Source organism: Halichoeres trimaculatus, unplaced genomic scaffold (assembly GCF_033239565.1).
Source record: "Halichoeres trimaculatus isolate MK-OKI-2021-1 unplaced genomic scaffold, fHalTri1.1 fHalTri1_scaffold_13, whole genome shotgun sequence".
NCBI classification, from domain to species: Eukaryota; Metazoa; Chordata; class Actinopteri; order Labriformes; family Labridae; genus Halichoeres; species Halichoeres trimaculatus.
The window spans coordinates 26,692,423-26,719,082 of record NW_027437191.1 but is presented as its reverse complement, the minus strand read 5'-3'; the positions used below and the strand labels follow the sequence as shown (position 1 = coordinate 26,719,082).

At 42.5% G+C, this 26,660-nt stretch overlaps 1 protein-coding gene across 1 annotated transcript in view; it reads left to right on the top strand.

The window, feature by feature from the left end:
* The window catches only part of galnt14 (UDP-N-acetyl-alpha-D-galactosamine:polypeptide N-acetylgalactosaminyltransferase 14 (GalNAc-T14)), a 147,330-nt gene that overhangs the window by 91,168 nt on the left and 29,502 nt on the right, over positions 1–26,660 (top strand). The window contains exons 4-7 of the mRNA XM_074685661.1: positions 7,595–7,662; positions 14,064–14,129; positions 20,873–20,994; positions 25,697–25,784. Coding sequence (XP_074541762.1) covers positions 7,595–7,662; positions 14,064–14,129; positions 20,873–20,994; positions 25,697–25,784 — 344 coding nt within the window. The remainder of the gene's footprint in view (positions 1–7,594; positions 7,663–14,063; positions 14,130–20,872; positions 20,995–25,696; positions 25,785–26,660) is intronic.

Below are 26,660 nucleotides of genomic sequence, written 5' to 3'. Positions count from 1 at the left end.
ACAGCGCCGAGCCAGAGATAAGGAGAAGAGAGACAGAAAACAGACACTGATGTTTGAATGGCTCCAGTTTGTTTTCATCTGGATCTGTGTGTGTGGGTGTGTGGGTGCTGGTGTGTGTGTGTGAGGGTCCTTTATTACAGAGAAGCATCATGGGAAAGATAGAGAGAGGTCTGTAGATCAGCACCAGCTCAGCACTTTCTAACTCAGTGAGTCGAACAGTTTGGATCTCTTCCTGCTCAGCACTTCACTCAGGATTTATTAAGAGGAGCTCATTAGACGCAGATTAAGGCTCTGCTTCCCTCCCTCTGTCTCTGATAGAGTCCCTCTCCCCCTTTCCTCTCCTCCTGTCCTCCTCCCGGCTCTTCAAACCTCGTCTTAAGAGGTCCTATGAGATCAGATCTGCCCGCCAATAGAAATAAAACTTGACCTAGCAGTAATTGTGTTCATACTTAAACTAGGGCTGAATGATTTTGGAAAATAATGTAATTGTGATTTTTTTGGACCAATATTGCGATTGCGATTTAGCGTACAATTTTTTTTGGGGGGGGGACCTTTATCTTCTGCATTGTCCACTTGACACAAGTTTTAAGTCATATTATAGAATGACCAACCAACAAAAGATACTGTAAGCATTTAAACAAGTCTTTTTTGCATTTCCTAATTGAAAAAGAAAAAGGAACACTGAAATTTTACTGACCTCAATGAAACTTTTTTTTTCTAACTGCAGCCTTTGCGATTTGAAAATTGCATTCTATTACATTGCGATGTCGGTTTAAAATCAATTAATTGTTCAGCCCTAACTTAAACTCAAATACTTGCCTTTAACCTCATTATTAGAGTAACATTTTGTTATTTGCACACCTGTGCAAGCGCTGCTTTTGGCGCCAAAATTAAACACACACACCTGTACATCTGTGACCCAGCGTTTTGTCTTCGCCTTACCGAAGATACCAGGAAGGAAAATTATTAATGGGATACAAACATACAATGTCTTTGGCCACAGCTTCAGCACACCGAACCAGATTCTAGCAGAAACAACTGTTTTACGGCAGCTACGGCAACTGAAACATGCTATTTTACCAAAAGCATAAGCATAATAAATGCAGAACTGTCTGCTACACCTGCGACACGTCAGTCAAGAAAAGTGATGTCTGGAAGTACTTTGACAAAAACAACGAAGTTAATGTGCAGTGCGAGATATGTGCCATAGAATAACTAGTTCAATGCTCAACCACATGCGCTTTACGCACAACGAGAAAACAGCTGAGGCAGGCAGCCTCGCATCATGTCGATTGCTAGCCCTGTTAGCACGTCAATGTGACGAAACCAGAGCGGCGAAGACCAGCTTGGAGGTGCACTCCCATTAAGCTCTGTGAAAGGTGAAGGCTTCAAAGAATTGATGGCATTTGTTAAGCCGGTGTACAAGCCACCACCACAGAGAACATCTACGAGAGTGGAAAAGATGTACGTACAGACTTTAATTACATTCCAGGAGGTCCGCCCCTAGTAACACAGGATGTAAAGAGAATGTTAGCCTTTGGTTATATAAAGTTTAGTAAGAACCAAACCAAGATTTAATGTTGAGAGGGCGTTCCCCCTTGGTTACAATGAAACCTAACAAAGCCTAACATTCCCTCAACATCAAAGGGCAACTCCGTTTTTTTGACACCTGGATCTTATTTATAGGTGTGTGCATGCTCATATACTCACTCAGACAAACATCGTGCAGCTAGGAGTCCTTCAGAAGTTATTTAGATCCAAACAATTTTAGCCGCACTTAGCAGGGGCCACGGCAAGGGAGCTTCAGCGCGGGACATAATCTCTGCAAAATCGGTCATTTCGGCTATATTTTTTCATCCATCGCCAGTGTTATCATAAAGTCAGCTCGTCTACCGTCTTCAGGTGGGCCAGCTGACCCAGAGCTGACCTGGTAAACAAACGTTTGACGGTTGTCCTTACCGGTTTGAGCCTGAGTACACGGACAAGGAGCTCCATGAAAGAAGGATGCAGAGGGAGAGAGACGAAGAGCTGACTCGAGAACAACAAACAGGAGCACGTCCACGACTCAATGCGAACTGGTGGTGCGCTTGTGGACAGTGTTCGCCTATGGCAACAGAAGAGGAGTGTGTTTGTGATAACACTGGCAATGGATGAAAAAATATAGCTGAAATGAGCGATTTTGCAGAGATTATGTCCTGCGCTGAAGCTCCCTTGCCGTGGCCCCCACTAAGTGCGGCTAAAATCAGTTGGATCTAAATAACTTCTGAAGGACTCCGAGCTGCATGATGTTTGTTTCAGTGAGTATATGAGCATGCACACACCTATAAATAAGGTCCAGGTGTTAAAAAAACGGAGTTGCCCTTTAAGGGAACCAACCAATCAAAATGTTCTCTTGTGGTTGCAGTGCAACCTTCACACAACATTGGGTTGTTTATTTGTTTTTTTTGGTTGATCTGAGAACGATGAGTAACTGTGCCGACAAATGAGGATCCCCTTCATTGATATTTCACACTTAATCTACTATTTTGCATTTAGCCTATCCAAAGTGCCTGTTAACGTGACAGTGACAGCCTGGGGGTGCCATTCAAGACTAAATGGGAAAATCTTAGGAACTAGGGGTGCACCAATCACAATTTTCTGGCCAATCACAGATCACTGATCTTTAAAAAGTCTGACCTGCGGATACTGATAAGGGCCGATACTGATTTTTATTATTTTTATAACTGACAGCATATACCTTCAATGTTCTAATCTTATTTTATTGGAAAATAGTGAATAATACCTGTGAAACCATACAATTTTTATGTTTAACTTATATAACCAATAAAGTGTCCTGAGTTTTAGGTCTCAATGCGAAAAGCAACAATGGCTGGCTGTCAGCCCTTCCTGGAGGTATACAAGATCAGTTTCATATGTAAGGATGGGCAAATCACCGATCCCCCAAAATTTAGGAAATCGGCACCAATCTATCGGTCCATGTCTGGAAGGAACTCCTTTTTTTTTTTACATCATCATCTGTATGAAAATGATAATCTACACATTGCCATGGATGCTCTTGGTCCCTCTTTGACCAAGATTTATTGCTTTTTGTTTTGAATTTATTTGTTTTAAGCTTTAATGTGCAATTTGAACAGCACTCTGTTAAATGAAAATACACTATATAAAAATTTGCTTTAATATTTGTTGCAAGCACAGTGTGCCTTTAACCATTAGGGTCCGATCATGAAAATAGGGTCTGTTCATTAGATATTTTGAAAAGTTGAATACATGAATTACTGTAAATTTGCATCCCCAATTGTGATCTCTGATAGTGAACTCTTAAAGTGAACTCTGATGGTTAAAGATGAGAGACGCTCATCCCCAGCTCCAGTTGGTCTGTGTCTGTGGACGGAGCGTGTTAGACGCTGTAGATCAGCAGTGATGAGACAGGCTTTACTGGCTGCAGATATACGGCTCGATGCATCACTGCTGCTTAGACAGAAGGGAGCGTATTGAGCGGCTGAATCAGGATTTCTGTCCAGGAACAGTTTCTGAGGATCTGCTGGGAGAGGCTTTCTGTCACAGAGAGGAAGATTTAAGATGCAATGAAAATGTTGGTGCAATGAATCATTTCAAAGAAAGCTCGTCTGAGTTTTTAAAAGGTGAAGCCTGCTGCAGGTTTTTGAAGATATCTCTATATCAGAGTTACTTTAAGGAAAGCCAAAGACAGCAGGGGGTCAGGCTTCCCGTAAGACGCGCTGACAGAGATCTCATCCTGAGAGATGGAGGGATGAGGATGGATGAGAGAGGCAGAAGGACAGAGTGATGAATTACTCCAGTGAGGTAGAAGATGGAAGAGTTGGCTGTCAGATAACCCATCAGGCAGAAGAGGAGCTGAGGAAGGACAGAAAGCTCAGTGTGCATTAATCCCACCCCTTACCTGTGAGGAGCAACAAACAACCAGCAGAGCTCTAAGAGCTACGAAAGGAACACACAGACAACATGAGACACACAGAACACGGTAAAAACATGGAGAGCTGTCCACAGGCTTCATCGTCTGGGGAACATGAATGTCTTTTTGGCAGTTTCTCTGAGAGTTAAAGCTGAGCAGAAAACAAAGTGATGATCTTTAACCCTCAGCCTGAGCGAGAGATTAGTTCCCCTGGAGTCCGCACCTAACCCCTGAGAGAATGACTCATCAGTTTCAGGCCGAGCAAAGGATGAATCATGGTCTCCTGCAGAGCTGTCAGTCCTAAGAGATCCTGGTCCTGCTCCCTCAGTCTCTGCTGACAGATTTAGATTTCAAACACTGATCCAGAAAAACACAGATAAGCTCCAGACTCAAGACCATCAGAGACTCTAATCTGCCCTTCTTCAGTTCAGACCTGCTCCACCGTTAGCCTTGTGCTGCACTTAACCTTATGCTACAGTTAGCCTGATGCTGCAGTTAACCTTATGCTACAATTAGCCTGATGCTGCAGTTAACCTTATGCTACAGTTAGCCTGATGCTGCAGTTTGCCTGATGGTACAATTAGCATTAGTCCTCAGTTAGCCTGATGCTACAGTTAGCCTGATGATGCAGTTAACCTCCTGCTACAGTTAGCCTGATGATACAGTTAACCTTACGCTACAGTTAGCCTTATGCTACTGTTAACCTATTGTCACAGTTAGCCTGATGATACAGTTAACCCTGTGCTACAGTTAGCCTGATGATACAGTTAGCCTGATGTTGCTGTAAACCTTATGCTACTGTAAACCTTATGCTACAGATAGCCTGATGCTGCAGTTAGCCTTATGCTACAGTTAGCCTGATGATGCAGTTGGCTTTATGCTACAGTTAGCCTGATGATACAGTTTGCCTGATAGTAAAATTAGCATTATTCCTCAGTTAGGCTAATGATACATTTAGCCTTAAGCTACAGTTAGCCTGATACAGTTAACCTTATGCAACAGTTAGCCTGATGCTACAGTTAATCTTATGTCAAAGTTAGCCTGATGATACAGTTAATCTTATGTCAAAGTTAGCCTGATGATACAGTTAATCTCATGTCACAGTTAGCCTGATGATACAGTTAACTTTATGCTACAGCTAGCTCGATGATACAGTTAACCTTATGCTACAGTTAGCCTGATGCCTGATGATACAGTTAACCCTGTGCTACAGTTAGCCTGATGCCTGATGATACAGTTAACCCTGTGCTACAGTTAGCCTGATGATACAGTTAATCTTATGTCAAAGTTAGCCTGATGATACAGTTAACTTTATGCTACAGCTAGCTCGATGATACAGTTAACTTTATGCTACAGCTAGCTCGATGATACAGTTAACCTTATGCTACAGTTAGCCTGATGCCTGATGATACAGTTAACCCTGTGCTACAGTTAGCCTGATGCCTGATGATACAGTTAACCCTGTGCTACAGTTAGCCTGATGATACAGTTAGCTTGATGTTGCAGTTAACCTTATGCTACAGCTAGCTAGGTGATACAGTGCACCTTATGCCACAGTTAGCCTGATGTTAGAGCTAGCCTTAGTCCTTAGATATCCGGATGATTTAGTTAACCTTATGCAACAGATAGCCTGATACTACAATTTGCCTTATTTTCCAGTTAGCCTGATGCCTAAGTTAGCCTGAGAGTACAGTCTAGGCTGTGTTATGCTTTCCGTACAAATGTGACAAGCAGAAATGAGATGCACAAGAACCACGCATGAGAACGTGTGAGGCTGTTATGCTTTCTAACTTCCTGAAGCTACAGTTAGCCAGCCCTAAGGAGTGAGCTGTTCACCCTAAGGGCCAGGGTTTTTACCCAGCATGCACTTTGCTAGACCTCCCACAGTGAACAGGACACAGATCAATGGAATAAATCAGTTATTAACTGGACGCAGGTGTGTGTGTGCAGGCATGTTTGTGTGTGTGTGTGTATGTCAGTGTGTGTGTGTGTGTGTGTGTGTGTGTGTGTGTGTGTGTAGTGCAGGAGCAGCGCTTCACCTTCCCTGGTTCCTCTCCTGGAGGCAGGAAAGCGTATTTGGAGCAGCTTTTATCGCTTTTATCCACAGTGCACACACGCTGAGCTCCAGTGGCTCCTGTGGGAATTGAACCCTTCACCCTGGCAGCGATACAGCAGCGCCCATTTAGCATCAGCACAGAGGATGCCAGAGAGCGGGTTATATATTCCCACCGGGGGCCACACATGCAGCTCCTCCCTCGGCTCTCTGGATACAAAGCTCTCTCCAAACAGCAGCTGGAGGGTAATGAACGGCTCTCTGAAAAGTCAGAGCACGGAAAAATAGAGAGCTGGGGACGAGCTGGAGACGGGGTGGGGATGAGCGCAGAGATACAGACTCGCAGAAACACACGGCTGCAGCTTTGTCAGAGGTGATAATATTTTCTGTGAGCTCAAGATAGCTTCTCTGTCAGCACGCCACGAGGACGGGAACAACCACAGAGACAGAGGCTGGGAGGCTCACACTTAGACCTGGCTGATGAACTCCTAGATGAGTGTGTGTGTGTGTGTGTTTTGAGGGGACAAAAAAAGTAAAAAGAAATTTCATCCGTCATCCATGAATGTCTGCTTCAGATAGATCAATGGATGGATGGATGGATGGATGGATGGATGGATGGATAAAGATTGAGAGGATTAAATATGATCTAATGGTTTAAATTAGCGTTTGTCTTTCTTTATCACCTCATCCCTTCGTCTTCATTCCCCCTCTTTTCCTCATTTCCCCGCCCCAATCCTTTCCTCCACATTTGCTCTCCTCCTTTTTTCACTCCATCTCATCCATCACTTCTTAATTCATCATTCCTGAGAGTGCAAGAGTTACAATCAGGGTTATTTGTCTTTCTTACTCCCCTGCCAACACTCTATCTATCTATCTATCTATCTATCTATCTATCTATCTATCTATCTATCTATCTATCTATCTATCTATCTATCTATCTATCTATCTATCTATCTATCTATCTATCTATCTATCTATCTATCTATCTATCTCCTTTCCTCCTAATCCTGCAGTGATTCTTCATTTCTCTGCTTTGTCCATCCTGACTCATGACTGTTTTTCTTTCTCCATTCATCTTTTCTTTTTTCAAACATTAAATTGAATTATTAATACATCTATATATTTCCTCTCCTCCTCCCTTTTCTCTCTTCTCCCTCTCACGGCCTCTCACTCTTTAGAAAGTCCATTGTCTCTTCAACAGCCCTCCTTTTATCTTTCCTTCCTCCTTCCCTTTATCTGTCCTCATTGGTTTCCTTCCCTCCTCTGTCCTCCCATCTCTGTCCGCTCTCCTCTCTCCTCCAGGTGTGTGTGAGTCGGGGTAATGTGAGGTGCAGGAATAATGAAGGAAAGCAGCACAAAGCCGCCTCCTCCTCCTCCTCCTCCCTCTCCTCCTTCCAGAGTTATGAATTTTTGATGTTTCCATCTCTCCGTCTCTAATGAAAGACTTTTTTTCACAATGCGAATTTGGGCTGACATTTTCAATATGTTGTTTCATATGGCGTGCAGAGCGTACATAATGGATTTATGAGCAGCTCAGTGTGTGTGTGTTTGTGTGTGTGCGTGTAGATCTGACTGTCTGACTCTAATGCTTCCTCTCTTTGTCTCTGCAGCGTTTTGAACAGAACGCCGGTTCATCTCATCCATGAGATCATTCTGGTGGATGACTTTAGTGATGACGGTGAGCTCACACACACACACACACACACACACACACACACACACACAAACACACACTGAGGCCAGGGCTCTTCCAGGTCAGAGATAACAGAGATGAGACCTTTAAAACCGGTCAGAGGGAGGATTGTGTCCTCACAGCTGGGTCCACAGGTTCAGTGACGTCTGCATGAGGTCAAAGAGAGATGGACCAGTGAGCCTGAACAGACTCATACAGCTGAGTCTAAGTGTCCCCAGAGACATGAAGTCCAGGTGAGACAGACCATCAGAGCATCAGAGATGGTAAAGAGGAGTACAGATATAAATGAAGTCAGATCCAGAGAGAGGACAGCGTTTGATCAGGGTACTGAAGCTCTGCTGTGTCCTCACTGAGGATCAGGACAGACCTGTCAGCAGGTGAGACTGTGGAAGAGAATCACATGAGGCTGAAGTACAATCAGTGAGATGAAGAATGATCCAGCTGCTCTTTTTGAACAGCAGGGGGCGCTGTCGGCCTTTGACAAAAATGCAAAATGTTTGAACTTGTCTCAGCCTCCCGTTTATGCAGAAACAGGCTTTGGACGAGTACCGTGTTGTGCTTCTGTCTTTCGAAAAATTGTACATCTGGTGCATGTTGCACCACTTCTGCAATTAGCTTTCACCAGATGGCCACTTCAGCTCTACTTCAGTGGAGGTCTACCAAAGGCCACTTCTAGATAAGTTAGTTTTAGCGCCAGCTACAGGCCTGGCATGCTTACAACAGCGTTTTCTGTCCCTCAGCGTTTCCGTGTAAACACAATTTTTTTTTACTGCATTTTTTTGCATTTTGGGGTTAAATGTTGTGTAAACAGAGTCAAGAAACTACAGACCAGTGCCTATGTTTCTGAACTTGTTGTTCTGACTCACTTCCAGAACTCAATCTGTAATTTATTTTAATTTATTTATAAAGTATTGTTTTAATCATTCTTTTAATGAGCGTACTATACCTATTTATTTATTATGACGTGCAGCAGACCTCTTTGCCAGGTCGCCCTTGTAAAGGAGATCCAGATCTCAATGGGTTTTTTTTTCTGGTTAAATAAATAAAGGTTAGTCTCTAGCTGATGATGCAGATGAACAGACATGTTGAGGGTTTTACAGTATGTCCTCATAAATCCATTCACGAACTACACAGAGCCTGGAGTCAGAGTGTCAAGAGTCCCCACACACAGACAGATCTTATTCTTTGAGTCAAACCAGTCCTGAACTAGAGACCACGTCTGAAGGGTCTTACCCACACTAAGGAGACAAAGAACTGGGCTAAAGCTAAGTGGAGCAAAGTCTTCTTTTTAGATGAAAGTCATGTTTTATGACATTTATGAATCAAGGAGCCAGAGTCTGGAGGAAGAGTGGAGAGGCCCAGAATCCAAGCTGCTTGAAGTCCAGAGTGAAGGCTCCACAGTCACTGATGGTTTGAAGAGGTCATGTCATCTACTGATGTTGGTCCACTGGGTTTTCAAAAGTCCAAAGATGATGTTTACCTGGAAAGTTTAGAGCCCTTCATGGACTGCTCTTTCTGAACAGCAGGGGGCGCTGTTTGACTTTGACTGGTCTTGTTGAGATCATGATGTCTCTATATCGGGGACGTTTACAGTGGTTTTAGTATGAAACGCAAAAGAATTGTTGGGTTCCAGTCTTTTGTTTATGCAAAAAATGCGTTTGAGCCAACTTACAACGGAAACTTTTGAAAATGGCTTCCAAAGTAATTTTATTTAGACGCTGCCGCAGTGACGCTGCCGCAGTGACGCTGTTGGTCCACTGGGTTTTCAGACGTTTACCAAAAAACTTTGAAGCCCTTTATGCTTCATCTGCTGACAAGCTTCATGGTGAGGCTGGTTTCATTTTACAGCAAGATGTGGCACCTGCCGACAGCGCCAGAAGGACTTCACTGGTTCAGTGACCTGATACTACTAGATGATATCAATATTCTGATTTTATTAAACCCTAAATTTAGTGTGAACTGTAAGACTTGTTCAAAAAAATAAATGCTGAAATGTTTTATTTTTCCACCTTTTTCTGACTCATTTTGATGCTCCTGTGTACAAAGATTACACAGTGCCTGTGTGCAGCTGATGTGGAGGAAAAGAAGTTTAAAATGAATCAAACTAAAGTTTGGATGAAGCAGCAAACACGCAGTGAGCAGTGCGTTTTATCTCTGCTGTTCAGGGAGTCTCAGATTAAATCCTTGAACTTGTGGAACAATCACAGAAACCGCTCTGATCTTCTCTACTCTCCGTTTTCCCTCCTCTCTGGCTGCAGAATCAGTTCTCCTACATATCTGCAGAGCTGACCTCGATACGATCAGAAACAATCTGAGAGCTCTCTGCTTCAGAGCCGCTGAGTGCAGCCGTGATAAGAGAAACATGTAAGAGAAAGCTTAATAACAGAGAATCGGAGGGAGAGCAGAGGAGGAACAAAAAGCAGGATGAAAGGATTTGATTTTTTTTACTGACGTCAGGTTTATTCACCTGTGTCCACCTGTGCTTCAGCGTCATTAAACGCCTGTGGTCAAACTTCAGCGCCCCCTGTGGACAGAGTGATACCCCTATGACCACAGAGGTAGGGGACCCTCCTCCTTTCACCAATCCTTAACTCGAAACCTCCTGCCCCAGTGATCTGTCTGACCCCAGACTTCAGAGAGTCCAGAAACCGGCTGTGTCTGGATCCTCAGGCGTCCAGTTGTGGATCCGCTGACTGAGCTCCTTTTTTTTAGATAAGCCTGGACACATTTTAACTTGGTCTTCTTTGTGTCGTTGCTGCAGCGTGAGGCTTCAGCGCAGATCAGACACACATGGAGTGAGGTGTTAAAGCTTCCTTCACGGCTCACAGAGTAAAAACACCAATTATTCCCCCGCTCGGCACAACGTTCAGGCTGAGACTGTCGGCTCAGTTCCACCTGCTGACGCTCCTCCACAGGCGCTCAAACATCCTATTACCAAAGACACCTGCTGAGAGCGGCTGACAGCCAATCAGGACAGACGGAGCAGCACACACACACACAGACTCACACATGCACACACATACACATATAGAAGTGAAGGTCTGCGTAATGAAGGTTAAATAGAGACAGCTTCAGACGGAGGAATCATGGAGACAGATGAGAAAGAGGCGGAGAGAAGAAATCAGACTCATACAGACCTGATCTCTGAGTCAATGAGCAGCAGGAACAGAGCGGACTGTTTACTTCTAAAACATGTCAGCTTAAAGTCTGAAAACACACACACACGAAGATGAACACAGACCTCACACACACATGCACACACGCAGCTCTGTGCTTGGTAAAAACTCTCATCCTGCCTCCAGACATCATCTCTACCTCATGTTACTTAGCGACCTGAACCCAGCACAAGATTTCTGCTCCTAAACATCATGAGTCCAGATTTCACCATGAGGGGATTAAATACGACTGCTGCAGATGTGCTCAGAGACAGAAAGAGGATAGAGAGTGGGGTGTAGGTGGAGTGTGAGAGGAAGATGACTTACAGTAAAGTGCTGTATCTTAGTCAAACTCTGAAGCTGTTTCCTCTGAGTCTGGATTTTTAAAACTTTCAAAACTCTTGTACAGTTTTCTCCCTGTCTAAGACTTTTTTGGCATCTCTCTCTGAGTGTTTGAGGAGGATCAGAGCGTTGGAGAAGGTCAGGATTTTCTGGGTCAGAGGGTTCTGATGAAGGTCTTCAGGGTCACTGACCTCTGACGGGTCGTCAAGAAGATTTTTCTGTATCAAATTTTTGAAACAAAGCATCGCTGTCATAAAACAGTTTCACTGGAGGTGGGAGGTGGGAGGAAAAATGTATCTATTGTATCAGGATTTTTTGTTAAATGATTTTAAATTGTGATTTTTGTTGAAAAAAATGTTTTTTTCCAATTTAAGTCCTTCATTTCAGTCTTTGTTCATAAGCTGGGTTGAAAAAAGTAGAGATGTCAGATCTCCTGAATAAATCCTAGAAACTGACTGACATGTGGTGTGCATTTTTGGAAAAAATATGGCTCCTGGTGTAGTCTGTAGACATCATCACCATCATCATTCAACTTTTTTACCCAGTCCAATGTTTAAAAAAGTAAACTAAAAATTGCAAAAATCATAAATATGGAAAAAAAAATCGAACCGGCACCCTAAAATTTGTAAAAGAATCAAATTGGGAGAAAAACATTTCATTTCATCCCGGCCCTAAGTTTTACTGTTTCACTCTCTCAGGTTTAATCTCAGCACCTCTGCCCCAGGATGAACGTGGACTGGATTATCAGAGTTAATGAAATATTATTGGTTCCATACCAGACTAATGGATTCTGCACTGTAAAAAAATAATGTGTTGATTCAACTTAACTCATTCAAGTCATTTTGTTGCTTTGACCAAGTTAAGTTGATTTAACTTAGTTTAAACTAAAAAAAGCTCAAGTGAACTACAAAATATTTTGGTTAAACTTAATTCATCAAGTTTCTACAGTAAGGTATTTTTTGTTGCGATAGCGTTTTATAACCGTGAGTGAGGAGGGAACACAGTGGATATAATATTGTCCCACCAAGCAGACCGTCTGCGGTATGGTGCACATTTTGCGGTGTTTTCACGGACTTATCCCAGGACGGATCCCTAAAAAAACTAGACTAGCCGGCCTACTTTTTTGGGACCCTTTCGTACCGATCCTTCCTTATGGACCGATCCGCTCTCGGAAGGTGGAGCAACACACTGCAGACCGTTGATTGGTCAAAAGAGTCGTCACTTACTACGCGACAGCGGCTGCATTTCTCCTGGCGGCACACAGACTTCTCTGAAACAAAGCTTGATTGCACTTTGTATCAGAGAGCTACATGCCAATCACAGAGAGGACGAAATGCTGCATGTCTTCCATCTGTGCTCTTTGTTTACTGTGTAGCGTTTTTCTTCTTTGTTGGATTTAATAGCAGGGTAAACTGTGTTTGGCTGCTACGGTGTCACGCTATTGTTTAAAAACTGCGGCTTCCAGCATCCAGTTTACACGCCGCCTACCACAAGAGGGCACAGTTTGCTGTGGAAACGCAAACAGGATCAGGCTTAACTGTAGCAAACCGTCCCAAACCGTACTGAACCGACCCGTACTGCTTGGTGGAAACGCAGCTTAAGAGCCTGCTGTACATTAAGATGTTGCACAGATGGTGCAGGCTGTCTGTGTTCTAAATGGCACAGACCAGATATTTATGCTCCATGGTAATTACCTGCTGTCTTGTTTGTTCTTATCCAAACGTATCAACACATCTCATGCATTGGCATAAACCCATAATGCACTGTAAAAAATCATTGAGTACATGGGCCTATGCCCTAAGAAGCACAGATAGCCTGTCTGTGCTATGTGGAGCACAGACTGCCTGTGTAACATATCAAGGTCTTATATCCACTGTGTTTCCTCCTCACTCATGGTTACAAAACAGCATCACATTAACAACAACTTAGATTTTTGAGTTGAAACATATTTTGTTGTTGAGATAATGCCAACTTATAATTATGTGTTTTTACAACAACTTCAGTAATCTTTTGTCATACTAACTTTAGATAATATGATGGAACAACAAACATGTAAAATCACTTTTTACAGCGTGGATCATCACACACCTCAGAGCCAGTTGATTTAGAGGAGGCTGAGCGTCACGGTTTGGGTGATCTTTTGTCCTTGCTGTTGGCAGCTGATGAAATATTCTTTGTTGAATGTTTTTAAATGTGATGCCTGGAGTTGAATCTGTGGATAAGTTGAGGTGAGAAAATAACTGTGTATAAAGACGATCAGGTGTGTTTGTATCTCCGTGTTGTTCCACGGGGGGAATAAAACTTTAACACTCACACTTAAATCAGTAAAATTGGGATAACGTTGGATGTAATATTGATGTGCGAACAGGAGATATTCTTAAAAGCTGTTGTTGTTCCAAAGGCTGCATTAAATATTCATTTCACTTCTATAAAAGGCCCAAGTCCCTGCGGCGGTGTTCCTCCTCTTCCTCACTCTACAGCTCAGTGTTTCTTCATCGTGTATTACAGCAGACACTTTTATTTAAAATAATACATTAATAAGGCTGCAGACATTCAGCGGGGAGCGCACAGCCGGCTGAACAGCAGCTAAACAAACCCACCAGTTGTCAAAGAGAGAGCTTTGAAACGCCGTCCTGCTGCTGCTGCTGAGCTCCTCAACACGCCGCTGATTTCCCTCCAGACTCAGAAACTCAAGATTTATTACACAGCGGCACACAACGCACCATTCATCCCTCTGTTAGTCATCATCCTACAGCTTGATGTTACATATATAACCCTGATCATACCCTGAATTACATATTTCATCATCTCTGTGCTGTTTCATTAGTTCATCTCATTATATAACACAAATAATCCTGTTTGTTTCGTTATATCTTCCCTCTGTTTCAGAGAGCGACTGCCAGCTGCTCACCAAACTGCCCAAAGTCAAATGTCTCCACAACAACAAGAGGGAGGGTAAGGTTGCACCTGTGTGTGTTTAAAGAGTGTGTTTTTCTGTCAACAGTATGTAATGTAACAATGCTGGATGTCCATTCTCAACACGTGCAGATTTATATAGATTTAGGTGTTTAAAGAAGAGTTATATCAGAGCTTCAAAGAGAAGACTGGAGCCTTCACTGTGTCTCCATCTTTTCAAACGGACAGAAACAGAAATGTGTTAAAGATTCATAAATAACCTGAACATCCAAAGTGACAGCCGTAGCAGAGTTAAAGGCTCCATCAGTCTAAATCTGGAAGCTGATCCTCGGCTGTTTGCTTCATACAGCCGAGCGTCATGCTGATCTCTACGCCGTGAAATCCTTTAGGAGCTGCCGTCAGGCTCTTAAATATAGAAAACATGTGAATCCATCACACAGATTAACACCACAGACTGACGAAGAGACGACTCAGGAGCGTTTTTTTATCCTGAAGAGGAGGAGGAGGGTCTGTGTAAGACTCCCAGAGAGGTTGGTTTGACCTTAAAAAAGGCCCAAGGAATAGTTTGGGTCATTCACACGGCAGACTCGCTGACGGAGGTTAACGAAGGGACTCTGTCTAACATCGGAAAGATGGTTCAGGTCTTTCCAGTCCATCTAAGTTCCCAAGGTCCAGGTACATGTAAGATTCAAGACGCAGTAAGACCAGATTCTGGTTTTTGACCTCAAATACGTGATGAAATATTCGTAGAAAGGAAAAATGTAAAAACACAATTTGTGTAAAGATAAGAAAATAGGAAATTAAATTAAATATAGAAGTAAGCTAAAAAAGCACTCAGAGAGCGCAGATTGTCAAGCATATTGTGATTGTCACCAACACTTTAGTCCTACTTTAATGTTATACTCCCTTTCAGCAGACTGTCTGCTACAATTTGGTGTTAGTTGCAGGTTTGTACTATAATTTGTTACCTGACAGTGTTGAAAATTATGATGACCCAGTACATATTTCATATTCCAGATCTTAGTATCCAGAATATTGCCAGGATCTGGATCATACTTTTACATCTGTCAGAAATTATGGTGACCTTGTCTTGTATTTTTTTGCAAAGCAATCCGATCATCTATCGTGGAGTTATATACACATATGGTAAAAATGTCCCTATTTCACAATGATAAAGAATCCTTTAAAAAAAACATGGATCAAGACGGTGATCCAGATCACCTCCAAAATTTAATCACTTCTTCCTTATCCCATTTTTGACATTTACTGAAAATTTCATCAATATCCGTTCGTCACTTTTTGAGTTATGTTGTTCACAGACAAACAAGCAAACTCTCCCAAATACATAACCTCCTTGGCGGAGGTAAAAAATTAAAAGAAGAAAAAATAAGTTGGGATACACGATATATTGGTATCAATATACTGATATATCAGTATCGACTGATGTTGGTCATTTTTTTTAACATATTGGCATCAACCAACGTGGCTGCCAGCAATTTTCAGAGCATCTTGAATGATCTTTCGAGACCCAGATAGTATTGTTTTCTATGACTATGTAAACACCAAAACTACCTAAGAAGGGTGGCCTTTCTTCTTTTTTGTCTCTCTTCTTTTTTTGATCTAAAAACAGACAAAACGTACTATTTTGAACATGTTCATCTTGAGCACTCCATCCTTCATAGTCGTCTTTTCACGCAATCGCGCCACTCTTTCTCTCTGAACTACCCTGACACATCATCTCAGATTTTTTTTCTTTTTTTTAATCAATATTGATATCAGTTAATATTAGTTATCAGCCATAACAGCAATATTGATGTTGGATATCGGTATCAGGCAAAATTTTCATAATGGTGCATCCCTAAAAATAACATATGAAAGAAATTGAATAAATAAATAAATTAAGAAAAAAAATGTAAAGGAAAAAATACAACACAAAAAAATATAAAAATTAAAGGAAACAACAAATAAAAAATAAAAAATTGTAATAAAGGAGAATATGTGACTGACCCACGGGGCAGACATCACACCTGTCGGAAACCGTCACCACAAACGCACATTTTTAAAACCTTGCACAGAAAAACCAGAGCACACTCTGCACCTTCATCTTCCCTAGCTCCATCATCTTCTCTACAACTCACCTTCATCATCCTCTCTTGTTCTGTGGGTTAGTAGGTGTTGAGCTCAAACAACAGCAGTTTGTTCTCATAGTAGGCTGAAGGAGAGAAAACACACACACACACACATACACATATATACACAGAGAGCTCTTTTAATGCTTCACCTGAACTCTGCTGAACACCTGACAGCTCCTCTCTTCTGGCTTGGTGTCTGTCTTTAAATTCTGTCCTCAGGTTTCATCTCTGAAACTTTATCGTCTGTCTCTGTTTTTTATCAGCAGGAAACGTGTCCCACTCGTCTGACTGAAAAGTTTCATGCAGCGTATGACTAAACAACTCTGACTGGATCGTCTTTTTAAGGCTCATAAAAACACTCCTCTGACACACACTTTACATATTTTTATTATTTGTATTCTTGTGAGGACACACTGCAGTCAAAACCAGATACACACTTTCTGTGAGTGTAATGTTAACACACCTGACACACAGGGGGCGCTAACAGCCTTTGACTTCAGCAGTTGGTCACCAGCTGGAGGACACGATAACAGGCTCATATATTAAAGCATCTCAACCTCTGTCCTCTCTCCCTCACACACACACACACACACACACACACACACACACACACACACACACACACACACACACACACACACAGCTGTGATAGGTGGAGACAGTTAAGAGTCATCAAAGTATATTAACAGTCCCCCTGGTACAAAGTCAGCCTGTCCTGCAGTGTGTGTGTTTATGTGTGTGTGCATGTGTCTGTGTGCTCGTGCGTGTGTGTATGTGAGTAAATGGGTCTCCACTTGTGTGAGTTTGATCGTTAATCTGTGGACCAAACTCTGTGTGTGTGTGTGTGTGTGTGTGTGTGTGTGTGTGTGTGTGTGTGTGTGTGTGTGTGTGTGTGTGTGTGTGTGTGTGTGTGTCCATCCATCCAGAAAATAAAGCCTTATTGAGGATGAAATGGGATTTTTAATTGGCTGAGCCTCGGCCTAACAGAGCAGCGTGAAACTTCACGGCCCCTCTTACAATGTCACCGGCACACACACACGTGGGCACACACAATTTCTGCCAACAAACACACAGTTTTTGTGTGTTCACACTGTTTCCAAAGGACACACACACAGAGTGTGTCTCCATGTCAGGGAGTATTGATTAGACCATTTAGTCCAAATAGAGGAGAACAGCAGCCCCCATCAGGGAGACCTCCCTAACAGGCCCGTTGACACACACACCCTGACTTGAACGAACACACACTGCCCTGCTCTGACACACACGTTTTCTGGTACTGACACTTCCTCCCTCTCTCACTCACACACACACACATGCAGAGTGTGATGGGCCTGTTAAAAGGTTGTGTCCATGTCTGACAGCGTCTCTAAGAGCCTGGCATCGATTTCCCCTCTGACTGAGGGTGTGTGTGTGTGTGCACAGTAGTGCAGGATGAGCACAGTTTCATCTGATGAGCTTCCCTGAGAAGAATCATTTTCAGGAGGATTTCAGTTTTTCAGAGAAGATCTCAAACTGATCTCATGTTCCATATCCTTGCCATCTTAAAATAATTTCCCAAGTCTTGTCAAAAGTGTTTTTTTGTTTTTTTTTCCCCCAAATCGTGATGCTTCCCACCTCTGGTAAAGTGGCCTGCATCTTCAGTTTTAAAAAATCATGTGATCTAAACCTTGAGAATCATGGTTTGTGTCGAGTATGATGTAGGCCGCTTAATTTTGCATCAGCAAAAGACAGTGTGACTTACACAACTGTACAAGACTTCAGGTCATCCCTACATTACCACAGCTGTATGTTCCCAGGGCTCTGTGTTCCCACAGCTCTATATTCCGACAGGCCAATATTCCCACAGCTCTATGTTCCAACAGCCAAGTGTTCCCTAAACTCTTCGTTCCCACAATTCTACAGTATATACCCACAGCTCTATGTTCCCACAGGCCAATGTTCCCACAGCTCTATGTTCCAACCGCCCGATGTTCCTACAGCCCAATGTTCCAACAGCTCTATGTTCCCACAGCTCTATGTTCCTACAGCCCAATGTTTCAACAGCTCTATGTTCCCACAGCTCTATATTCCCCCAGGCCAAAGTTCCCACAGCTCTATGTTCCCACAGCTCTATGTTTCCACAGCTCTATGTTCCCACAGCTCTATGTTCCCACAGCCTAATGTTCCAACAGCTCTATAATACCACAGCGCTATGTTCCCACAGCTCTATGTTCCCTAAACTCTATGTTTCCATAGCCCAATGTTCCCACAGCTCTATGTTCCAGCAGCCTAATGTTCCAACAGCTCTATGTTCCCGGAGCTCCATGTTCCCACAGGCCAAAGTTCCCACAGCTCTATGTTCTAACCGCCCGGTGTTCCCTAAACTCTATGCTCCCACAATTTTACAGTGTGTTCCCACAGCTCTATGTTCCCACAGCTCTACGTTCCTACAGCCCAATGTTCCAACAGCTCTATGTTCCCACAGCTCTATGTTCCCACAGCCCAATGTTCCCACATCTCTATGTTCCCACAGCTCTATGTTCCAACCGCCCGATGTTCCTACAGCCCAATGTTCCAACAGCTCTATGTTCCCACAGCTCTATGTTCCTACAGCCCAATGTTTCAACAGCTCTATGTTCCCACAGCTCTATATTCCCCCAGGCCAAAGTTCCCACAGCTCTATGTTCCCACAGCTCTATGTTTCCACAGCTCTATGTTCCCACAGCTCTATGTTCCCACAGCCTAATGTTCCAACAGCTCTATAATACCACAGCGCTATGTTCCCACAGCTCTATGTTCCCTAAACTCTATGTTTCCATAGCCCAATGTTCCCACAGCTCTATGTTCCAGCAGCCTAATGTTCCAACAGCTCTATGTTCCCGGAGCTCCATGTTCCCACAGGCCAAAGTTCCCACAGCTCTATGTTCTAACCGCCCGGTGTTCCCTAAACTCTATGCTCCCACAATTTTACAGTGTGTTCCCACAGCTCTATGTTCCCACAGCTCTACGTTCCTACAGCCCAATGTTCCAACAGCTCTATGTTCCCACAGCTCTATGTTCCCACAGCCCAATGTTCCCACATCTCTATGTTCCCACAGCTCTATGTTTCCACGGCCCAATGTTCCCACAGCTCTATGTTCCAACAGCCTTATGTTCCAACAGCTCTATGTTCCCGGAGCTCCATGTTCCCACAGGCCAATGTTCCCACAGCTCTATGTTCCCACAGCTCTATGTTGCCACAGCCCAATGTTCCCATAGCTCTATGTTCCCACAGCCCAATGTTCCCACAGCTCTATGTTCCCAGAGCTCTTTGTTTCAACAGCCCAATGTTCCCACAGCTCTTTGTTCCCACAGCTCTGTGTTCTGACAGCTCTATGTTCCAACAGCCCAGTGTTCCCTTAACTCTATGTTCCCACAGCCCAATGTTCCCACAGCTCTATGTTCCCACAGCTCTATGTTCCCACATTTCAAGAACATTTACAAATTTTAGTCTTGTGTTCCTTCATTTTCATTCAATTAAGCCCTATCTCCCCACAATATTTTGGAAAGCCATTTTTGGTAATTGTATGAATGAATGAATGAATGCATGAATCATTTTCTTTTGATACTTCAGAAGGCAGTCGATATGAGGCCTCTGTGCTACTTAGTTTAGTTAGTTTAGTCACAAGGACAATGTGCACTTACATTAAAACTTTGCAGCAAACAAAAAGAAGAGAACTAGCTGAACACTGTTTGCCATCTGCAGTCCACTACTTTGTGTTATTAGCTACCAAATTGGGAAAAAGAGGAAATTTGATACAAATTAATGCAGTGAGGTTTAATAAGATATGGGCTTGGCTATAAATACGGCAGAGTTATTCAGTCTTTTTAGTTAGCACATTTGTCAGCAAAAAACTCTTTAAATGAAGCTACATTAAGCTAGCTAAATGATGTATACTGGTTGAGCTTTTTTGGACTGAGGGTGGAAGTAGAAATCCAGTTTTTGTATATAATTTAATTAAATAATTGAATACATTATTACCGTCTAACCGCTTGAAATGTTTTGTTTAATTAAGAAAAAATTAAGAATTAAGAAAGAACTGGCCTATTTATGGTTTTGTTGTTGTTGTTGCTGTCGTTTTTTTTTTTCATCAGAATGTCACCTGGGAAAAAAAAACAATTAAAGCACCAGTTGGTTGGTAATTAAGCATGCCTGTTGTGTAGTGTCTACACACAGTGCAGTCAAGGTTTTTAGAAGGATCAACCATTTATCGCATCAACAGTCATCAGTCAAGGACCCAGCAGAGTGGAGCATTATGTTAAGTTAATGTGTTTGGGTTTTTTAGATTTTAATTGTTGTAAATTTACATTAAAGTCAGAGATGCATGTTCAAAAATTTGCAAGAGTATTTTTTTTTTATGTTTCATAACTTGCAAACGCTATAAGTATGTCAAAAGTGATCTGTTGTCATAACCTTGTTGGGTAAAAGATTTAAAAAACATGATAAATATAACTTAAAGTGTGTGTGTGTGTGTGTGTGTGTGTGTATGTGTGTGTGTGTGTGTGTGTGTGTGTGTGTGTGTGTGTGTTGCTATACAGTGAAGAGGGTACACTGTGAGGCCAGAGAGTTTTAACAAGTGTAGCGATCAGAGCTTTGATGAGGATCTATGTTTATTTATGTTTATGTCTCAGGTCTGATCAGGTCCAGAGTACGAGGGGCCGACGCTGCCCGGGCAGGGGTCCTCACCTTCCTGGACAGTCACTGTGAGGTCAATAAGGACTGGCTGCCCCCCCTGCTGCAGAGGATCAAACAGGTACAACACAATCTGTGTTTCAGGTGGAGAACGACCTGAATGTGAGGTCTCTCAGATCAAAACCTCAGCTCGTTTTCTCTCTCCACACTTCCATCCCTTTCTCTTTCACCTCCTTGTTTCTCGTCTGCACGCACTGCTCTTCCGACTCTTTCTTATCTCCTCCAGCTTTTTATTCTTTAGTTTTCTCCTGCATTCCTTTTACTTTCCTCCTCTTATCATCTCTCATCTTCTTTTCTTGTATTGTCTCCTAATGTAACTCCTATCCTTAGTGCCTACCCTCATCTCCTCACACTGTCATCCTCTGTGTCCTTATTTCCCATCCTACTTTACTACTGCTGTCTCCTCCTTCTCTTGCCCATCTTTTTCTCACACCTCCTCTTCTCATCCTTTTCTCCTTGGGTCTTCTCTCTTTTATCACCTCTTTCTGTTCCCTCCTTCATGTCCTCTAACATTTATTGCCTCTAACACCTTTTGTCTTCTTTTATTCCTCCTGTTGTGGATCCTCCTCTTAGCTCCGTCTGTTCTTTTTATTCCCTCTGTCAGAGAGCTGTCTTCTTCTTTTTATGCACTAATTCCTCCTCTTATTGTCTCCTTCTTTCCTTTTTACCTCTTTCCCTTCAGTCTTTCCTCCTAATGTCACCTCAACCTTTCACTCCTCGCCTCTTCCAAGGCCTGACAATGTTTCATCTGAAAACGCTGAAACACAGTGACAACGCCAGACAAGTTCACAGCTTCCTATTGGTTTCAAAATGAAACTACAGATTCCTGATCCTATGGAAATAGATTTATGGTTTAAAAAAAACATCAACAGACCAAATCTGAGGCTGCATTGACCCCTCACCTGTCTGTCCACTGACGTCCTCGCCTGTGTCCCCACCTGCCTCATCAGCTCAGTCCTGGTCTCAGTTGTTTGCTGATATCACACCTCTACTGAGCTCCGTCTGTAAAGCAACGATCGATAAACTAAAACAACCACAGAGATTGAACCAGCATCATCCATATTCATACCACACTCTATGTGAGTGTGTGTGTTCAGCAGTACCATCCATCTCTGTCCATCCTGTCACTTTTCAGTCATATATTCAGATTTAAATGTATGAGCTATTGATCCGTTAAACATCATAAAGTTCCTGAATAATCGTCTCAGATGACTGAAACTTCAGCTTCACTTCTCTTCCCCCTGACTGACTCTCTTTCTCTTTCTCTTTCCCTCTTTCTCTTTCTCTGTTTTCATAAACCTAATTATTTCATTTTAATCTTAAATTAATTAACTTCCTCCCTGCTGATGTGCTGTCACTCTGACATCTGTCCGTATAAGGTTGTGTCTGATTTGACTGTCGGGTCACCTCATCCTGACTTAAACAATGACTGGATGACCCAATCTCAATGTCAACACTTGGACACTCAAACACTCACTGACTTTGAGGCGCGTCCCAACAAAGTCCATGGCTCTCGTGCTGACTTTTTGAGCCCTCAGCGCACCATAAGTAGGCATATTTGCAGATTTGACATGACGGAATTACCCACAGTTCATTTTACTGCGATTTGAAACCATAGAAACATGGGTAAACAAGCATGTAACTCAGAAATTGAAAGAAGAGATGAGGAACAAGAATCACAGAAATTAAAAACAATGTTGATGCCTCAGAAATAAAAGTCTGCCTGTCTATGATAATAAATGTTTAAAACAGCCTTAATCTGCCCAAATCTTCATATCTTAACACATACTGTATGCACAGTTTGAATGATATAATCAATTTTTTTATCTTCTTATTTCTTTCAATTTCGTAGATAAATTGTCAAATTATTGTCCAACTAAAGCTTGTTCAATAAAAACTCATGCTGATGTTCAGGTTAGCTACATGGTGACATGCAGGTTAAGTGAGAAGTGGCAAAGTACTGTCCCAATCTGAGTTATACCAATTTGAGCCCCACACACTGAACCATTTGCCTCTCAAAAAAGTCATTTAAGGGGCTGTGAGGAGTTTGAAAGTGATCTTGGAAAAAGTCTCCCTTCTAGATATATTGCACACTTTAAAATGAGTTTCATCAGTACCAATATTACTGGTTACAGGTTATTTTAAAGTGCTACTTCTTAACTTACAGGTCTGGCCAACCAGGACTGCATTGATTTACAGAGATCTGTGTTTTTCTCTGCTGAACACAATTTCTGTGATTAATTTTGTAGTGATGGTGGACACTGGAGCCTAACTGTCACACAGAAAAAGGACAGAAGAGCAGAAGAAAGCTAAACAGGAGAGTGATACAGCCCAAGCTAATGGCTAACACAGGAGCTAAACTGTTATATGTGATAATGTTCATCCCAACCCACAGTCAGCAGTTATTCTGCAGTGGTCTGTTCAAACTTGAGAGTCTATCAAAAAAAATGAAGAGTGAAGTTACGTTAGCTCTGCTTGGTAGATGACTGGCAGGACATAGCTAACCAGGATTTACTAATGTTACACATTACTCACATGTCTTAGAGCACCAAGCTGCCAGCTGTGCTAAATATAGACAGCTACTATGCTACATACAAACTTACTGTGTTTACTTGTTGTCACGTTAGCCTACCGATAGCACTACATATAGCCGGCTACTATAATGTTTGCTTGATGTCACGTTTCAAACCGTAGTGCTATGTAACTGTACTGATAAATACCTTACCTCCATGCGTTGTATCCAGTAAAAAGTTGTCTTGAACAAAGTAAATTTGTTTCGATCTAATCTCCATTTAATTCCAAAACAAATACATGACTCGCTAAATGTAATTTACAACAGTGTGCAGAGTCTCCGAGACAGAAGGTGGTGAAGGAGTGCAACTTGAAAAGATCCTCTCCCCTTTTCCAACATGGCCCCTCATCCCCAACTCAACCTGATCTAAGCTTCTCACACCTGCTCTGAATCAGAGACAACCAGGCACACCTGATGTCTGAGTCTTTGACACTTTTTTTGGGTGTGAAACTGATCCCGCGATGAGTCCTGTTAAATGTATAGGATCCTATCAGAGGACGGAGGAGGTTTATCTGTGGACAGTTAGCGCTTCATTATTCTGATCTTCTGATTTTTAAAGCGTCAGTATTAGCTCCTCTCCGCCCTCAGGGCTCTAACATATAAAATCCATCACAGAGACGGTCAATAAAAGTGTCTGTGAGATAAACTAAGAGCAGAGTAAAATCATTAAACAGCATCAGATATCTGTGGGCGTGCTCCTGTCTGCATATTTATCAGCTCACAGAGAGACGTGCAGGTGGCAGCTTCACCTGCTGAATCATTGAGGTGAGCTTTGTTGTCATCGTTATGTTGGAGCGAGACACTGCAGACTCACATTAAGGATAATGGAGGCAGTGATGATGGTCATTATGATGATTCAGGATGTTTTCAGGTCACTTTTCCTTTCGCTGCCATCCTCACGCCTTCAGTTTCTAATCAGCTGGAAAAGAGAAGAAGAGTCTGAAATTAAGATGCTGCTCCCTGGTGCTCTGGAAAAAAAACGCTCATCTAATTACAACGCTAATGTCGGGACGCTTCACCCTGAGAGCTGCACGTTGAGTGTGTGTGTGAGTGTGTGTGTGCCCAATCATTACTGTAACAGCTATTAAAGCAGACGCTCTGTAATGTGTCCGGAGCTGCAGAGGGATGCAGCCCGCGGTCCTTCTCCTGACCCTGAAGCTAATGGTCCAGAACCGATCCACCTGCTCCGTGATATCAGAGACTCATCCAGCCGGCACGCCAAACTAATACAGGACCATCAGAGTGTGTGTGTGTGTTTGTGTGTGTCTGCAGTCCTTGTAAAGAGCAGAATGTGCCATCAGATAGAAATATGAGCTAAATAAAGAGCAGACGTTTGGCCGGTTTCCTCTTCTCTCAGGTTTAGGATCCATTGAGGGTTAAGGAGGCGATAAGCGAGCTCTGTGAGAGGATTATTATGATCCTGTGGATGGTTGAACAAGACAGAGTGATCTGGGCTCGCATTCTTCATTTTTTGACAGTAACAGACATCAGTTTTGGAGCCCTTTGTCTCCATCCTGAGAGACGTTTTCATCATTTAAGTCCAGTTATACATCCCCACAGATGTTACTACAATAAACCTCAGACTGATTTATTCAAACAGAATCAAATTATTATAAATCAGCAGACAAACATCAGCTTTAACCCAAATTAAATCCTTCTTTAAAGAGAGGTTGTATTTTCTTTTTATTTCTCTTTGATCAGTCTATCCATCGCTCTTGATGAAACCTCTGAATCCTGATGGATTCTGTGTTTTATTCGACCTCAGCGTTAACAAAGGGAGTCACGTGGAGCTGGAAGCAGAGAGCGGAGGTCACTCTCACCTCGCTGAGCGTGCCGTCTGCAGGATCTCTGCTGAAAGACTGAAAATGGTTTAATGTGCTGCAGGATAACGACCTTGGAATATACAGGCTGTTTCACACACACATGCACACACACTGAGCTGAGAAATTCATTCATTACAAAGGAATTTGATGCTTTGCAGAACACATTCACCTTCTCAGTCATTTCCTCTCCCTCCACTTTTTTTCTCCATCTGCAGTTTTCATTTTGAAGATTTGTGCACTCTTTCCTCCTCCTGTCGTCCTTTACTCTTTCTCTCCTCTTTCTGCTTTAAAGCACAGCCTCTGAAGCACATGTGTGTGTGTTTTCTCTGTGTTAGTTGCTTTTCTTTACCATGTGTGTTTGTGTCCAGGACCCGACCCGTGTGGTCAGCCCTGTCATCGACATCATCAACATGGACACGTTTGCCTACGTGGCGGCCTCTGCGGATCTCCGTGGAGGTATGTGAATCCTGAAGGTGTCTGGAGAAACCCTGAGGCTCTGATTCATGAAAGAGTTCTTCTTTCAGACATTTTCTTTACTGTTGTAACTCTCAAACAGGAACATCTGAGCAAACAGATACTTTGTTTTTCTGATGCCAAGTTAAAAATAAGCATAAATACATCTAAGATGACTAAACTTATCCAAGCTGGTCTAAAGGATGGACTGATCTCAATGTTTCTACAGACTCTGCTCTTTCATTTCTGTTAGTGTAGCATCTAAATACTTCATCGTGTGTTAGTGTTTAAATAATTCATGTAAAAACATGTTCCCAGTCTCAGCTGATGTTCCTCTCTTTGAAAAGTCAGAGAAACATGTTTCAGTCAGCAAGTTTTATCAGGGATGGGTACAGAATTAGGTGTTTTTATAGGCACAGGCCTTAGACTGTATATAGAGTGGACAGCGTGGCTCCACCATTTACCATTGTACGGTTTTGAAGCCAAAATACCCCTGTTGCAGGCACTACCATTGTGCAGCCAGAGTCTGCGCAGTAGAGGCTAAGAGGGACTTGGAGATAATCTGAGTGGAGCGGGGTGATAAAAATAATGATTGTTCTTTTCTTTCCATAGTCTAAAATCTTCTTGGCTATCCAACCCGACTTTTTTTACAATCCCCCCTAAAAAATACTCAAGAACGGCAGCTGTCAGTTATCAATAAACGTGACGTAAAGCTTTATTTCAACCTCTTATAACTAATGAAAATGAAACTTTTCAGAAAAAAAAGGACTTGAATACAAGGCAGCTAAAAGGTATCTTCAAAATACCACAACAATTGAATGTGAGAAACATTTCTACAAGGTGTATTAAGTTTTTAAAGTTTGACCACAGCCCATTTGG